The 18,659-nt window shown below is 40.6% G+C and overlaps 1 protein-coding gene across 1 annotated transcript in view; it reads right to left on the bottom strand.

The window, feature by feature from the left end:
- Positions 1–15,910, bottom strand: part of prtga (protogenin homolog a (Gallus gallus)) — a 30,779-nt gene extending 14,869 nt beyond the window's left edge. Inside the window, exons 1-9 of the mRNA XM_085761887.1 lie at positions 15,735–15,910; positions 13,618–13,920; positions 5,932–6,076; positions 5,680–5,813; positions 5,164–5,460; positions 4,913–5,072; positions 4,289–4,536; positions 2,235–2,399; positions 492–797 (exon numbers count right to left, since the gene is read on the bottom strand). Coding sequence (XP_085618013.1) covers positions 492–797; positions 2,235–2,399; positions 4,289–4,536; positions 4,913–5,072; positions 5,164–5,460; positions 5,680–5,813; positions 5,932–6,076; positions 13,618–13,920; positions 15,735–15,801 — 1,825 coding nt within the window. The 5' untranslated portion in view covers positions 15,802–15,910. The remainder of the gene's footprint in view (positions 1–491; positions 798–2,234; positions 2,400–4,288; positions 4,537–4,912; positions 5,073–5,163; positions 5,461–5,679; positions 5,814–5,931; positions 6,077–13,617; positions 13,921–15,734) is intronic.
- Positions 15,911–18,659: the final 2,749 nt, after the last annotated feature.

The following is an 18,659-nucleotide window of genomic DNA, read 5'->3' as shown; positions in this document are numbered from 1 at the left end:
CAGTTATAGCACTGTATAACTACAGTTATAAACACTCATAAATTATCATAAGACTTTATAACAATAAGCATAACACATTATAGAGCATTATAACTCTATTATAATACTTGACCTTATATAAAATGCTCTATGATGTGTTATGCTTATTGTTATAAAGCATTATGATAATTTATGAGTGTTTAAAATGATAGTTGTACACATTTATAAGCCAATTATAACACATTATAACTATATTTATAATGCATTATCGATGTGGGCATTGTCAGCGAGTTACTAACAACTGTAACGTATTATAATACCTGACCTTATAAGTCATGATAAAATACTTTATAGTGTGTTATGATTATTGTTATAAAGCATTATAATCATTTATGAGTGTTTATAACTATAGTTATACAGTGCTCTAACTGCATTATAACTCATTATAATGAGGTTATAATGCGTTCAGGTGTCAAATAAAGTGTTACCGACAAATCTTTCTAATGCTGTACCTCGAGCACTGGAGGCCTTTGGGGTGCGGTGAGACGTCCAGGCGGACTGCTCACCCCACCCTACGCTGGTGGCAGCAACAATACGCAAGAGGTAGATGGCGTCAGGCTGTAAGTCCTCCAGGAGGTGGTGGGTCTTCTCCCCAGGCAGCTCTATCTGCGAGACGGTATTCTCAGTGCTGGTGCGATAGGACAAACGATAGGCAGAGACTCGGCCGCGACTGAGCTTGTCTGGGAGAGGCTGCCACGAAACCTGGATGTCTGTGGGGCTTCGGCTGGTGAGGCTGAGCTCAGGGGCACGGAGGGGAACTGTGGACAAACAAACAGGAGAGTTAAGACTGAACAAAAGTCCTTAATCATGAAATTATAAAAAAATAAGATATGAAAAATGTCTCATATTCAGATTTTTAACATATTGTGCCAGCAGAGAAGAGTGAGCAGATAAAAACGAGGGTTGGGCAATGAAAAAAAGTAACAGTGCAAACTACTATAACCTTATACCTTCACCCTATCAATTGCATGAATATCCCTGGTTAAATTAGGCCATTATGTGGGCAATACTTTTTCATGGCACTTTTGAATCAATATGACAGATGACCGTGACCTATGAAGCATTGAATTTGATGAATTAGCTGAAACAGACATCCCTGTCTGGATATTTAATCCACAAACAGCTTTTCAATCAATTTTCCAGGGAATATAAAGCACCGTGATATTACGCTATAAAATGATAAAGGATCTTATCCAAACACAAACTGATCGTGAAACTGAAGGGCTACAGAAATTATGGTGGCTGCAGCTGTTGTGATATTGACTATCCTCACAATATTATACAGCCACGCATCCACGCATTTAAAAATATAAAAGTGGTAAGCAGCTGCACGTAGGGAGCTACAACAAATATTAGCATATGGGGTGCCTAAGACCTGTTTAGTGCTTTATCAATGTAAATTCTCAGACAAAACTGTTACCACTAGTGATGGATATTTGATCAAAATACTACTGGTGGCAGGCAAGAAAGCTGGGGAAAGGAAACACCACCAACGAAAGGTCATTGGATAACAATTGTGTAAGAAATCTTTTTAATGGAAAAACTGACACACATACTGAGGCAACAGGAAGCACAACTGGACAGAAAATGGGAAAAAAAATGGACCCGATACAAGGGTATGATACGATGATACTGGACTGGAATAATAATTGATGGATACACCAATCTGCAAGACTGTAAGAATATTGTACATGTCTTTAGTTTGTTTGTATTTGTTTTTGTTGATGCAATAGTTTGTCAATAAAACACACATGATTAATGATGTGAATTAATTCCATTCAGTTTTCCTTCTTTAATTAAATGTTGATCACATCTTCTTTTCCAAAGTGCTCACCTAAGGAAACCTTGAGCACAGATATCTATGTAATATCATTAAATAACTTCAGTCATGCAGAACAAACACATGGCAGTCAGACCCAGAGGCTAAAACTATGAACAAAGGGGGTTTGAGTTCAATAATACTCCTGGGGCATGAGTATAACATACGTATGTAGAAATCTGTATACAAACAATTTGATTATTTTTTATGTTAACAGCAAATCTAATTCACTGTGGATGAAACGTCTCAAACAAATGGTCTCTGGGGTCCCACTGAAATAACAGAGTCTGACAGTTTTAAAAGATCAATTCCTCCTTTCCCTCCTCATTTTATCTTTACTTTATTGTCTACAATCTTCACTACGTTAATGACTCACCATCCTCAAGTGTGTGCTGGAACACGTGGTCCGACATGCGACTGGCTCCCATCGGCATGTAGGCAACAACGTAGAAGGTGTAGTTGCGAGCCGGCTCGAGGTCATCAATAATGTAGCGAGTTGTATCGTTTCCAATGACAACCTGATATTCCTCGTTGTTTAATCCTGGATAAATGACAGCATCATAACACAAGTTGAAATGATTATGACCTCTTATCATCTTATGTGAACCAATGAATAGTAGGATGAGAAGCTTTCGTAACAATTTCAATAACTTAAAGCATATTTTAGCAACACTGAAAGGTGTTCAACATCAAAACCCATCGCATCAGACAAAATAATTGTTGCAATGTAACACACCTTTTGGTGTTTATGATCATGAATATGTGTGTATGAGGAAATGCATCTTGTGTCCATTCATAGCGAGTTATCAATATAAACGTCATGTCCGCAACAATTTTAACTCTAGCCTAAAATCCTTTTCAAGTATGATCATGTTACTACACAATTTTTTTTTACAGCTACTGTGTTTATTTCTGCAATATTTGGTGAAATAAAGTGACATTCATCTTTATGTGACACACACACTATCATTATTATTATCATCAACCTTTATTTAAAAAGGCAAAATTGCTAAGAAAACCTTATTATTTAAGCAACCGGTCTTACTTTTGGCCTGGTAAACAAGGTACTTGACATTAAACAAAAGAGCATTCTCCACATTATGAATGTGTCAATAAGCCTCCCTTAAAAAAGTCGAACAAAGTCTGTCCTCCTGTTTAATTCAAAATCTCCCACTGCCCTCGCAGAATGCACACTTCTGGGCTCTCCATCACACACGGACTAATTAGTTCTTCCTTTCGTTAGAGCCTCCAATTAGTGCCAAGCCTCTCTGTCTGCGTCCTCAGGTGCAGAGCTGACAATCTGATACTCTGTCAATGTCAATGAACGGCCATTCTTTGTGACTGGGAACAAGGAGATTGTGTCACTAAGTCTAAATCAAGTACAGAAAATCCTTGAAAGATTCCAGTTATTCAAGAATAAAACTGAGGGATTTTGTTCAGCATGCTCCTTTTATTTTGACCTCCTTATCCCCAACAAAATCCAGCAGGTGTTTCTTTTTTACCAAGTGAATTCTGTACCTCTCACTCCCCCCATGGAAGTCAGTGGCATTATAATTAAGTGCAGTACTTGAATGAACAAGCTTGAGTTTTTTTTTCATGAAATGTTGTATTGTTTGAATGTGACTCTTGTCAGCAGCGAGAGTTCCCAGGGAAGCTGAAAGGCTTTCAGGCCTTTCTGCTGCCACACTGCGACCGTTGTGCTTTTTGTGAATAGTTCTGTCTGCATCCTACATTTTATCAACCAAGAGGAAGGGACCATGGATCTTGAAACTCCACAGGGCTAAGGTCTTTGGATGACGAAGTCCTGCTTGTCAAGAAAAATCCATTGTTCTACCTCATTTTGAGGGAGTGCTCCATTTTCTTTACCTTTGCCCACCAACACAGAGTGGACAACTCGTGATTAGCTAATACCTTATACTTAGGAGACAGGCAGGCAAAAATTTTAGATCCTGAACCGCTGTTTCTAAGGCTATATAACGCGTCTAAACGTATAGTGACGTGAAAAATGAGATATACGTATAGTATATAGCAAAACTCTCACTATTGTTCTCATGCTGGTTTTCTACCCAGAAGTACGTGTAAACAACAATGCGATTCGTTCTACAGTATAAAGACTAGGTCAATAAAATGTCTTGATTGAAAATGAAAATGTATTATTTTGCAAAATAAATACATAAAACATGTATTTTATTCTTGTTGTCTTTTAATGATAAAGAGAAAGGAAATCCTGGTCCATTGATTCTTTTCTCTACTGTGATAGAGGGGTTTGTATTTTGCTGCATTTGTTGGTTTAAACGTTGCTCTGACGTGATACTACGCATGTTAGAAGACCTGATGGTGTAACGATCCTAAACATGTCTTTATGTTTAAACACATTCCTCCTTCCTAATTTGTTTTCCTTATGGTGCAAAAAAACACTTCATGACTCACCTTCTGCCTTCATGTAGTGCACTGAGTAAGCGATAACTTTATCAGAGTTATACAGAGGCCTCTCCCAGGCCAGGAGGATGGCGGAGCTCGACACCGTGTCAGCTCGGATATTCCTGGGCGCACTCGGACGGTCCTCCGACATCACCACAATCAGCCTGGCCATGGATAGGACTGATCCCTGCTCGTTCTCCGCCTGGCATTGATAGATGGCATCATCCTCAGGAATTATCTGGTTTATCACCAGTTTGCTGAAGAAAAAAAAACACACGCATACACAAACACAGATGAGGAATTATGCAAACAGATGGTTTCATCCTGAGGCTCCTTTACCACAGTGTCGTCATCGATAATTACCTCTAACGAGCACGGGCAGTTGAGAAAGAAACAGGAGTAAATTATAGGGAAACCAGCGAAGACCCCATCTACACTGCTTTAAATTATTCAGTTTCCTTATTACTAAAGGGACGGTAGTGAATTATTAATCCCAATTGTCTTAAATTGGTCAACAATGACTGTTAAATGAGTCTCAATAGTGTTGCATGCTTAAGGGAGTTAGAGTTCTGCATCTCTGTGCATATAAAGCAAAATTACAGGTATTATCCTTTAAAATGGGGAGAACGATACCTGTTGTACATCTTGATTCGACCATTGGAGTGAACTTTCTCTCCGTTCTTCAGCCAGGTGATGTGAGGTGTTGGGACTCCGTCAGCTTGACACACAAAGCGGGCGGTGCCGGCACGGGGGCGCGTCAGGCTCTCCGGCCACTCCACCAACGATGGTGGCGCTTTGGAGGAACATCAACAGTGAGACATTTGCACACATATATGAAGCTTTTGATTTATGAATTATTATGAAAACCAAACATCTAAATTTACCTAAAACAGTTACGTTGGCTGAGGCAACGGTGTAGTTTCGTGTGCCAGGAGTGGTGGCTCTGCACATATACACTCCTCCGTGCTGGGGCTTGATGTCTGTGATAATGAGATTGCCGTTTCCCAACACTTTGGTGTTATAAACATCAATGGACTTGCTGTCTGCTCGGCTCCAGGAGATGATAGGTCGGGGATTGCCTGTGGCCATGCACTCCAGGACGGCATTCTGGTGCAGCGACACCGAAATGTTCTGTGGCCCAGCGATGATGCGCGGCCTCTGGGGAAGCTGGGGGGTGGGAGCTGCAGAGAGACAGGGAAGAAAAAGCTTCAGTGGTTTTGATTGTGGAGATTCAACATGAACTTTATTGTATCATGACAGTATTTGTTTAAATATGGCTACAACATTCAAAATCCCATATTCCCTGAATCTAGATTTTGGTAATCATATATGCACAAAACCCACTTTCCCTGTCTTGCTCTTTATAAAATACATTTTAACAAGAGAGCTAAGTGTCACACCTGGAGCGACTGTGAGCGTGGCTTCTGTGCTTCGCCGGCGACTGGCAATGTTGGTGGCAATGCAGCGGTAATTTCCAGCATCCGCCCGCTGCACTCCGTGTATTTGAAGGACACCACTGGGCAGGACTGTGATTCTGGGCGACATTAGAGAATACATTTCAAGTCCAGCTTAGAAAAAAAAAGTCTACTGTAGAGTAACTACATACAAAAACAATACCGTGGCGTTAAACTGAAAACAACAGGAGTGCGTACCTTTCAGTGGCGAGGGGTAACGTGACCCGATTGTGCTCCCAAGTGATGATGGGAGGAGGGTGGGCACTGATTTTGCAGGAAAACCTGGCGACTGAGCCTTCAATCACCACAATGGACGTTGGCTGGATTGCAAAAGACGAGATACCTGCAGCAAAACAGACAATTTCAATTAAAGACTTTTTTTTTTATCTAAGCAGAAATATGTGACATTTTTTTGGGAATACTTTCATAAAAAGCTTTTTCTCTATCTCAGAGTGGAGCGATGTTGTATCAGCATCTTTCTCCCAACAGATCCCAATAAAGTAAACACATGGAGAACTGACATGGTCAATTCATTGATTATTTGGTTAGCTAAATAACTGTTAGTAACTATTAAGATAAGTGATTAATCGCTTCAGTCACCTCTCAAGCAGAAATGTCAAACATTTGCTTCTTAAATGTGAGTATGGACTCCCTGTCTTTTCTAAGTCATACATCATTGTAAACTGTGTCTCTTTAGCTCGGACTGTTGGTCAAACAAAAGACATCATTCACAAACGTAGCCCTGGGCTCTGAGTGATAGTATATATGGCTTGTACTCATAGATTTAACAATTAATCAATTAATACAACTTTTTCAAAAGGCAATAAGTAGTACTGGCAGAATATAAAGCGAGAGCAAGAGAGTATTCATGATTTCATCCCTAATATGTTCTTCTTTTTTAAAAAAAAAGATAATGTCAAAGGAAACTCCTTTGCCTGGGGGTGTTTCTTTGTTGTGAAAGCCAGTGTTGTATTTCGCTCCATTTGTTGTCTCGAACCTTGCTTAAACATAATACAGCATATATGTGGCATGAAGTCAAGAATGAAATCAGTAAAACGCCCAACCAGACTGCCCAAAGCCCTTAAACCAGCGAGAAATATGATTAAGGAATTAAATCATTATAAGTATAAGGAAATTCTTCAATGTTTTTTTACAGATGCTATTTTTGAAACACCACCCTGTTTTTCCAAACATATTGACGCGTTTCAAACATCCATTCATCTCCGTCAGATCCAGTGGGCGTCAGAAAACACAGATCCCTGTTACCTAAAGCTACAGACCTGCTGAGTGCTGCAGGAAGGTGATGAGTGGAGTGGAACAGTTACATCCTGCGTGGATAGGGTTTCTCTGTCAGCCGCCAGCTGAGCAGCAAGCAAATGAGGCCCGACGTGAAGCACAATAAAGCCTTTTATAGTGAACCAAACAGCCAAGAGAAGTGTATGCATTTTATAATGATTTAAGTTGTTTTAGCTCTCTTTTTTTTTGCAAATAAATGCTCCCTTTGACGGCGGTTCCTCTTGGGCCATAAAAGTCCTAAAAGCCATTAAAGGTCACACAGTGTTGTCCCATCCCCCCCCTCTGTGCTCAAAAAGCTGCAGAAGCCTGAAATCAATCATTTGTTAAAAGAAATCAATTGCACTGCTGTTCTGATAGCCAGCAAATACTGACAGCACCAAAAAAAAGAAAACATTGGGAATCACAGCATGTTCACATTACGTTCATTACCACAAATAGATCAAAACATGGACAAATCGATAGGACCTAAAAGGATTTTTCACTGGGGCAGAAAAATAAAGTTGTGTAACTGTGTATTCAACCAAATTGCTTGTAACTTCAGTAGGTCTGTTTCAAGATGTCTGCTGTCAGGATGAAACTATCACCTCTTAAGTAATGGATAAACAAACACACTGCGATGCTCTTTTAGCCTCTGTGCTCTCACCCAGAGTTTCATCTGCAGCAGTGGGTCACAATCTCCATGCATATGAAGTGAGGCACTAACCATGAAACAAACATAAACCTTTGCTTATGATTTACACATCACCTACTGCAACTGAGTTTATTTATTAGGAGTTTGTTACTATTTAGGATCAGAGGGTCCTGTCCGGCCCCTCAGGATGAATTTGAAGTGTGAAAATTTGAAATTGCACAAGAAATTTCAGGTTGTTCAACATATATTTTGTGAAAGGAATAGTGTATTAGCTGTAAACATATGAACAAACAAAGGGAAAAGTTCTTTTTATTTATAGGGTTACCATGCAATTATTTTACTTTTCCGGCCGACTTCAGATCAAATTGCGTCTGTTTGTGCCCCCTGAACTGAAATGAGTTTGACTCCCCTGCTTTGGAGTATGTTTTTTTTCCCACAAAGACACACAACCCCTTTGCTTTCGAGAAAATCCCTGCTCTGTAATAAAAACGCGGTAGTGTGTGTAGCAGGGGCCGTGATGGATGGCTCTGACAGTGTGGGCAGTGATGCCAGGTGTTCTGGTGTGAAACAGCAGCTTGACATTTAGTGAATTATGGCTTTTATGACTTTTTTCCAAAAGTATTGGGGAAAATCCTGTCTTGGTTGGTGTTGTAGATCTTTTTTTTTATCATGACCACAACAAGTTAAATCTCCTTAGCTCCACTGTGGTTGTTTGGTGTGAGGACAGAAGCAGAGAGACGCTCCTTCCCCTTAACGCAGACCCCTACAAAAATGCCATTAGTGTCCTGAAGTGATATGACTGCAGGGCATGAGAGATTAGCTCCACTGATCCTCTGCCTCTCTACTTTGCCTTTCCGTGCAGTCAAATGACGCTGGATTGACAAACAGCAGGATAATCATTGATTATTGATAAACTACTAAGACAAGGTGGAAAATCTATAACTGCTAGGCTTTGTCGAGCAGTGGACAGAGCACTCTGAACTGAAAATAGGAGCCTGACCTTGTGGTTTGAGCAGTGATGTTTGCCAAAGGGCATCTAATGTGCAGCTGAAATTATCAAAGCAATCACATCAAGTTCTCTGTGATTCACTTTAAATGTCTTTACTTATTCGTTCATCTATTTTTCCCGTGTTACTTAACTAAAATGATGAAAATGTTTTTAACTTTCACAGAGAGTATGTTTTCCAATTCCTCTACTACATCAAAATGTAACTATAAAGCAAGAATATACAAGTAAATATAAGCATAAAACCCTTAACCCCAGAGTAAATACCTCTGCCTATTCCCCAAAAGCACGAAGAAATAGTTCTGACCATCTGCCCTTCCCAGCAATCTCACCTCTCACCTCTGACCTCCACAAATCCTAGCGAGCACCCAACTCAAGCAGAGCCATGCATGACCACACAGAACGAGCACTGCCATCCTGCAAACTGCTAAAAAAAAAAAATCTCTCACATCGCTCACCAGCTGTGGAAGTTTTTAAATGCTGTTTTGTAATCATATCCTTTTGCTGCTGTATCAGTGACATCTGCCAGTAGCTGCTACTACTACAACAACTGAACCAACACATGTACTCCAGCTGCTGCAAGTTATTACACCACAACTAATATGGGGAATTAAAAAAGTTGTGCCATGTGAAATCGCAGCGTTACAATAAAATCATGCTGGATTTAAAGAGTAACTACGCAAGTCCGGTCGCTTTTCCTCTGTTTCTCTAACCCTCCTCTCCTCCATGTGCATTTGTTTTCAACTAAAGCCGGCGAGAAATCAATCCATGGAGCGGTGGATAACGTTATTTATCATAATACGATGTTACGATGTGTATATTTGTGTAGTCGTATCTGTCGTAAACAAGAGATTATGGATTACGGGGCGCGTTTCTGTCATGGTGCCGCCGAGACAAGAGCTGGGACACCGGGGCGGCGGCACTCATCTTGCAAGGCTGGTTTTCAGCCAAGAGACGCTACGTAGAAGGCAGAGAGCCTCCATTCTCCCTCGTAACAAGTTACAAGTCATTTATTTAACCATCACAATTACTCCAAAGCTGTTTAATTAAGGTAAAAAGAGTGAAAATCCTGCATAGTTCCTCTTTAAAGTAAAAACACTGTCAAGAGTTCCAGACACAAAGTTGGAGAGAACAACTAATTTAGCTGAAGATACAAACACGGTGTATTACAGTATGTTGTTCACACTATGGTCCACAGTGAACCTGAAGAGCAACGTTGTGGTTTCTTTCCCCCTTCAACTTACAACAGATGGGCCTATGCTGAAGCCAGCACCTCAACAAACTGAAGGTCAGTGGACAGGTCAGGCCCAAACAAAGGTTCCCTTACAAATACCAGGAATTAGTTCAGCCCTCTCTCCTCTGGTTACCCTGGTCAGTTTCTCAGGCACAGCACAGCACAGCACAGCACAGCACAGCACAGCACAGCACAGCACAGCACAGCACAGCACAGCACAGCACAGCACAGCACAGCACAGCACAGCACAGCAGCATAGGCTACTTTACCTGCATGTTGTGTACTATAACTACAGATATTGCACTGTATTGGATGCATTTTAGTCATGCTTTTAGTGTAAATCAACACTTAGGTTACTTTTTTTAAATGGTTATGATTCTGTTATTGTTCTACTGAGGATATTAAATAATTTTACACACCTACTAAGTACACCTACTGAAAGACACACAGCTATTTAATTGAGTGATGAGTTTTTTTAACATGTTATTTGACTCCACTGAAGATTAATAAAAGGCTCTGGGAAAAAAAAAAGAAAAAAAAAGCACGAGGGCTGATAAGCAACAAGGAGAAGAATGCAAAGCTGAAAGAGCCCACAGATCAATCACTAGCTGGTTGGCAGATGTGCTGCTGCTCCACACAGGCGGCGGCAGGAGGATAGTCAAGTGACCACTGGTCAGGCCAAACAAAGAGCTATTCCCATGAGCAGTGCGACCTCTCAACAAAAACGGACATGGTATGGTGGTGGTGGTGGTGGTGGTGGGGGGGGGGGGGGGGGGGGGTGTTGGAAGGAGAACTCATCCCCTCCTCCAGTCTCTTATCTCTCCTACAAAGTTTTCCAATCATTCAACAGCAAACCTCCACCACTCACCGCAGACAGTGGCTTCATTGTCTTTAATCTCCAGATCAGGACACAGACTTAAATAAGTCAATCTGCAAATACCTACTTTTTTTTTTTTCTTTTTTAACAACACTTTTATTTTCCTCTTTGTTGTGTGGGACACAGAATAAAGTTGGTGGCAGCTAGATAAAAGTTACATTTGTGTTATTGCACCAAATTTAAGCGAGAAATGTGTTACTGAAAACAAAACTGATGACTACTGAGGCAATGGATAAAACTAGACTCTGCCTCACTGCCCTCTGTCTATTGAACAATTTAAAGAAACCTTTGACCTCTGCGCCTGCCGTTCAGGGGAACCATGGTAACCTTTCGTGTCCAGCAAGGGGGAGAAAACAAGACTCCAGGCTTTGAGCCGTCTCACTAAATGCTAAAGTGTTAAGTTCTGCCACTAGGAGTCTTTCAATTAAAACAATAACAAAACATGGTATTCGGTGATGTTGTGAAGTAACATGAGACTTGGCATCAGCTTCTCTCAGTTGGGGGTCCCTTGGGGGGCAAATTATCGACAGCCTACTCTTCAATTCAAAGAGAACTGGTGATTATAACCAGTATAGTAAATACATAATACACCAGTTTAGTGTTTTGTTGAGGCTATGTGGACATGAGAGTTCAGGAGTTTGCTAACCTTTGTTTCCATATATTTCTCTGATAACTTAAGATCCAGATGTTCAGGAGGTGTTTACCAGCAGTTAGTAAGGTAAGATAAACTTTGGAAGTGACCTGCAACAGCCCTTTTGTGTATCTTTCTTTCTGACACCATCCAAACTGTGATGCTGACATTTCTCACCACCTAATTTACAAAGGCAAACCCACCTGTTTTTGAGCAATCAGATTTCTATTTTATGCCATATCATGTGTATGTGTGGTCTCACATGATGCACGTAGAAAAACACGTTGCCAACTCCGCCAATCTTTCTGAAATCCCCATCAATCTGAAGTCTATTGACTTAAGTCACATGATGAGGCTCATGTGTCACATACCTTTTCATCAGGACTAAATCCTCTCTCACCTTTGCGCTTTAGCAGCACCACTGTTTCAGGTTACCCTCCATTACCATCACATTCCTCAAAGAAGAGCAAGCAGGTCCACAGCTATAGGATTGAATACATCCTCATCATCATTGCTTTTCTTCACATCTTATGAAGAACTAACGCACAAACTGATAAATACATCAAAGACAACTGAACTACCTCATTGCCAACTTCTTTGAGCAGACGTTGATGCAACAGGAAGGTGATACAAGAGAGTCACGCTGTTTCATTAAGGATTAGGACCCTGACACTTCAATCAAAATGTAAACGTGTAATCTATCTCTGTTCTTAAACTTTTACAATTAATGTAATTAGCCTTGCTGTGGCGAGCAGGTCCAGCTGTTCCATCCACTGACACCAGGACAAATAGCTGCCACCAAGGAAACCCTTTTCTTTTGCGAGCACTGGGGGGTGATGTGGACAAAAAAAGAAAAGCTTTTCACTCTTTCACCAGAGTAGCGAGGCAGAAAACAATTATGTGCAATGCCTCCAGCCCCTACTGACCTGCTAAGGCCTGCAATAAAAGTTTGGTCATTTAGACTCTCCGGGCAAGGCAGTGGTACTGGGAAACGACAATTCACATTTGTGTGTGTGCACGTATGTGTGTGTGTGCACACCACTCGCAACAACCCCCACTGCTAGCTCTGTGTCCTTCAACTGAGCTTTTCTCAGGTATGTGCAAATTTTATGAGCTTCCAGATAGACCCTCAAGCATGTCTAAGTGCCATTTTAAAACAGACTAGTAAAGCTTACAGGCAGCCTTTATCACCTCTTAACTCCTATATAGCAGGTAAACTACTCAATTAATTAATAAAACTACATATACTTTTAAGTACCGGAAGATATTTGAGCTCCGACTAGGATATCCACCCAAGAGCACTGCAATGTCGTAGATCTTTTTTTAAAATTTTAAATCAACAGTTGTTGCATAACACAAACTGGTGCTTGATTTGTCCGTAAAGTTTCATTAAGGCAAAGTTCATAAACAGAATTTATCTTCAGCGGGTCAGACGTCACTTCAACAACTACTTCTCAACATCAGCATCACACTGGAAGGGGAACAGACATTAGAGTAAAACAATTTTCCAGCATGGCATCACATTAAAACTCTAATCCCAGGACAAGATATGCAAAACAGCTATTTTCAGTCTTATCAATTCAATCAATCTAAACATTGCTTGGGAATGTTAAAAATGCATGTTTTGGTACAGATGGGCATTGCATGTGCAGCGAAGGGTAAATATACACTCTGAAAAAGTGGCACAGCGAGATCCATGGCCTTTAGGGTAGGAGGAGGGGACCTTAAAGACTACAACGGCCTGAAGCTTCTCCACTCCCCCCTAAAATACAAGGCCGACTCGCACAGAGCTGCAGGAGAAAGAATTCCAAAAGAACAATTCCTCAAGCAATCAGGGTGCAATAACATGAAAGCCCCGGCCTGTGAATAGGGGTCATCTGCTCTTTAGCATTGCAGGGCCAGTATCCTGGACAGCTCCTAACCTTTCAAATCCCCTGATCCTTCATTAACACACCAATGGGTGTATTCCTCTTCCAAACAGTATTTTCTTGGGCTCTAACTTTGAAAGACTTTGTTTTTCTTCCCAAAACCCGCAACCAAAGCTGCACTGAGCGCACAACCAAGCAGCAAGAAAATGCAAATAAATAAAAACCAACAGTTATGTGTATAAGTTTAAATCATGATTCATGCAACAACAGAGAGATCTAACTTCTTCTATTACGCCACATGGCCGCCACGCTGATGTTACAAATGTGATGATGATACTCACTTGCGATTGTAAGACGGGCTTTCTGGCTCAGGATTGCTCCATACTTGTTCTGAGCGAGGCACTGATAGAACCCTTCATCTGATTTGTCTCCTCTTCTGCTCTCCACCTCAGAAATATAAAGGGAGCCGTTGGAGAGCAGGTACACCCGCTCATTCTCCAGCACTCTTACTCCGTTCTTGAGCCATCGGACATCAATGGGTGACTCTCCATGCGCCTGACAGTCCAAAATAGTAGCTTCTTTTCTCATGACAGTGACATCATGGGGCTCCTTGATGAAAAATAACTCACTAAAGCATAACACACCTGCAGAAAGAGAAGGGGGGACACATGAGGAATGATGGTGGCCATCAGGACTGGGTGTTTCTGGTGTTAAAAGGTTTAAAGCATTTACACATGGCATGTTTTTTGTTTTGTTTGGATTTTTTGACACATACCGGAGGCTGGTTAGGTTAGGTTAGGTTAGGTTAGGTTAGGTTAACTTTATTGCCCCCAAAGTAGAGTAGTGTTCACATTTAAATACAAAGGGACAACATATAAAACGAAGCAACGAACAAATAAACAAACCACACAGTCAATGCCAGGAAATGGATAATATATATTAATGCAAATAAACAAAACACAATGTGCACAACTGCAAATAAGTGCAAACAAACAGGCCAGGATAAGTGGAAGGAAACAGTTGGGACTGATTACTATCGAACATATCAAAAGCACTTGATGAAAGACACATGGAGTCCTTTAGTCCTACAAACAGGTGCCCTGAAACAAGCACCAGCTCCCCGTGGAGCGGATGGTCCGGACAGAAAGGTATAGAGTTAGTCCTGTCATAAATATGGCTAAATATCCCGTGGGATGGGGTTTCACAGTGTCAGATGAGTGTGACACGGATTAAACTGTCCTGCTAAAGTAAAGTGTCACGTTTGAGAGGCTTGGAGGTGTGCCAACATGAGGTCTACTGTTCTGTACAGTAATCACATTGTAGCTGTATAAAGGCTCTCTGCTTTGCTTTAATCCAATTACTTATGGCTTATAAAGTCACTAGCTGAAGGTGAAGCAGTTGATCCTATTAGTTCCAGTAGTCTCCACAGAAAACTACTGCCCAACTCTCAGCATGATCTTTATGTAATGTTTCATTAACGTGACCTTTGAGGACTGAATAGAGACACTCTGTCATTCCTAAAAGGCCACGATTTCATATATCTGAACAAAATACCTCGCAGGTCCTTCGCATACTTCAAACAAATAACATTACAAGCTGCAGATGTGCAAATATTTTCGTTTTCAACTAGTATTTTCTCCCAGATCAATGGATGAAGAGGGGCATGCATGAAACCAGGCAGCATCTCCCCACAGTCATTTATCTCCAACATTAGCTCTGCCATTGTTATTGATTTTATATTAGCAGATTGTTTTGGTTAGGAGACAAGAAATGCTGCTGGTCTCAGTTTTCACTACTCTGTAATTGTATGCCTCAAGGTAGAAGAGGATCACTAATTCCCATTGTAGATAAATAGTCTGAATCAAACATCAATATGAACACCCACTGTTTTTAGATATTGGCAGCAGTTTTAACATTTCCATACTATCTAGGAATAGGTTATAGGCTACGTATGTGGTTTGCTATTCAGTGAAAAAAGATGTTTTAAAAGAGTTGGAGTTGGTTAAAATGAGGAGGTAACGTTATCGCTCACAGAGTTGAGTTTCTATGGTGACTGACAGTTGAATTAGCTAAAACACAACGGGTAGTAGTAACCATAGTAACCATATATCCATGGTAGTAACTGTGAACTTTATTTTTAGCATTTATTTGGACATTTAAATGTAGTAATTTATCTTCAGTAACTTCAGGTTTGCTTGTTAGAGAATATAAATGTCAAAAAACAGGCTTTTCGGGTCACAAACGTATGGGTTATTTGCTATTTTAAGCTGTTCGTAGCGTTTTGTCAACGTAAAGTTTGACGTTAAAAGTTTAAAAGTTGAGTTACGTTACGTTACGTTAAAGCTCCCAAACATGACGGTCGGTCACAGTGATGATGAACCCTCCACAACTCAGGGCAAGTGTTTGCACTCTTTCACCATTTGGTATTAAAAAAATAAAATAAATAAAAGCTCCTTACCTGAGATTGGCAGAAAAATGCCGAAGAACAGCAAACGCTGATTTAATTTCCTTGTGTAAGGCGCCATTTACTTGAATTGTCCGTGCATGCTAGCTAACGTTACTCTCTCATAGTTGTTTCCTCCAGATGAGCTGCGCTGCTACTGACGAGCAGCAGCACCGGCGGCGTTGAGGGCTGCAGGAGGACAGGACAGCTTCCCCAGTCCCTTCCCTTCCCTCCTCTGGGATGGACCGACACCTAATCACAGCCCCCCCGGTCACAGGGAAGCGTTTAGTCCAGCGTCCTCTGGCTGCAGAGACACGGACTGCAACCAACCAACCACACATCCTGCTCTGCATACACTTGCTGCATTGACTCCACTACACTCACTCTTCATCAGGGCCGGCCCTAGGATTTTGGTGGCCCTAAACAAGATTTTTGTTTGTGGCCCACTCTAAGCACAAACACCAAATCATTGGTTAAAACTGAATACAGACATGTTTATGCCCTCCTGAGGTTTGAGGCCATTTTCTCGACTTTTACACATTTTCTTAAATTTATCTTTTTATGATACTTGCAGATGTAACAAGTGTTTTATGTCTAAATATTAGAACCTCCGCTGTAAGCACACTGAGGCCAATTTGCCCTAGAACACTGTATAAAGAAATAATTTAGGCCAAATGCTGGAAATTTGAGGTCTGCTTTTTGAAAAATTTCAAATCCCTTGTGAAAACACACCTTCAGTCATGAGAATGAACTGTTTTGGTGCTTGAAATAGGATATGAATACAATAATATATAAGTGTAGAAAACAAGTCGAAAATGAAATTTTGTAAGATTACTTTTTGAGCACAAATGTTGTCATTCTGCCGTTCTATTTTCACCAAATGTCTCAAATGTGAGATAAAAGAAGCTGAATACTGACTTCAAATTACATATAAAGCTCATAGTGTGCACGTGCAGACCTCATAATATTTAAATGACTTGAATGAACCCCGGCTGCTTTCTGATCATGTGGCCCCCCACCTAACGGCTGTGGCCCTAAACAACCGCATAGAGTGTTTATGCCAGCGGCCGGCCCTGCTCTTCATCACACTATAATCCTTGATGTAGCCTATTTATTTATCTAGTTACAGTAGATCTCCATAAACTCATAAGCAATACTTCAATGTATGAAAAACACATGCAACAATTTCATTTCTTTATACATAGGCTATAAAAGAAACAGAAATTTTACAATATCCACATAGGCTATAGCTACTTTTGCTGTGTAAACAAGTAGCCTAGCCTACAATCATAACATTTGTCTCAGTCTAGAAAACATCTGAGTGAACACCCAACACTGTAGGTCAACAAGCTCACAGGAAAGATCGCAGATTGATATTTGGCTGAGATAAACAGTCAGACTGCCCTCTCAGCTGCTATGCAGTTTATATCAATGCTGTTTGATTTAGTCCTAAATCATTTCCTGAAGCCCACAATTATAGACAAGAAACAGTTTGGTGCAAAACACAGAATCCAAGTAGGCTACAATCATAAAGATGTCAAGAAATAAGGTAATTAAGTCCAAGTCACCATTGCTCAATCTGTGCAAGGTGGCAACAGAAAAAAATGACCCTCTGTAGAGTAAAATAATGATTTCTGTCTATCAGCAAAGACAGACAGTTGTTATGTTGACAGAAAGGTATTAGAGAAAAGTAACTAGGCTACATAACAGAAGAATCTATCAGAAATTTTTGTTGTGTTGATATGTTTTTCTCGACTGTATTCTAACATTTTGGAAACAACAACCAATCATTTAATATTGACAGCTGAAAACTGTCAGACACATTGATAAGGCACGTAGTTTAAACTGTGCAGCTCTCCGAAAGCCATTTAAGAAAACGCACCATAGGCTACATCAAATTCGCTCAATATGAATAAAAACAGCATCAGGTTTTAATTAAAACAAGATTTTTGAACCCAGGTCCTCCAATTGGTACCAGGTCCACACGATGGAGAGGTGACCAAGGTTTAAAGCCTACTTCAAATCACATGGACCCAGATGTGGATAAGGAGTAAATAGAGTTTCCAAGCATCGTATTTGACCACTTTAGTAATGTTAACACTACATGCTGCTTTGTGTCAATAACTCCACTGTTTTTCTTCTGTATAGTGCAGATCGGACACCAAAACCCTGACTGACTCATGATCAATGTTCTTGCTTGCTCCACCAAGAACCTTTCACTTTTCTTATCAATACAACAGAGGCTGTATTGATGAGAGCTGATCCCCCGGTATCAGAGACCAACTGCACAACACCACATGGCTGCTACAGGACGACGAAGAAGAAGAAGAAGGAGAAAAAAAAATGTTAATGGAAATGAGTTTGTCGCTTGTCCTTTTAAAACGGGACCATGCAATTACGAGGAAGCATTGATAGGAGCAGGACAGCTGCTGTGTCAATGTCGATATTGATCCAATGTCCATCACTTATTGTGGAGAGGGATCAAACCCCCTTTCCTCCCACGGCCCTCCCCCGTCCATATGAACCTTTACCCAGCAGCAGCCGGACCGCAGCCCAGCTGTGATGTCCGGCCAATCAGAAAGAAGAGGAGGGGAAAAAAATGCTGATTCAGAAATAGAAACAGATCCAGTATTGATGAAATATTAGTGATATTAACGGATGTATCACTGATGTATCACAGATAGGTGTTAACAATACCTATATGTGACATATCAAGAATTTTATTTATTGTGTATTTTGGTGGGCTTTAATATAGTATATGGTGGATCCTGTGTTCAAAAGTTCAAGTTGAATGAAAAAACTTTAGCAAGGAGCTTCATATTTATTTTTCTTTGTACACTGTCATCATCACGATTAGCTACTTCGCCTGCTGTTGGAGTAACTTATTCTTTCTGAATATTTTGTTGGAGAAACAGATAAGTGATTTAAAAATTGTTTACA

The sequence above is a fragment of the Trachurus japonicus genome, chromosome 3, assembly GCF_045865225.1.
Source record: "Trachurus japonicus isolate A0001 chromosome 3, Traja_1.0".
NCBI classification, from domain to species: Eukaryota; Metazoa; Chordata; class Actinopteri; order Carangiformes; family Carangidae; genus Trachurus; species Trachurus japonicus.
The sequence above is the reverse complement of the archived record's forward strand: the minus strand, read 5'-3'. Positions and strand labels throughout refer to the sequence as shown.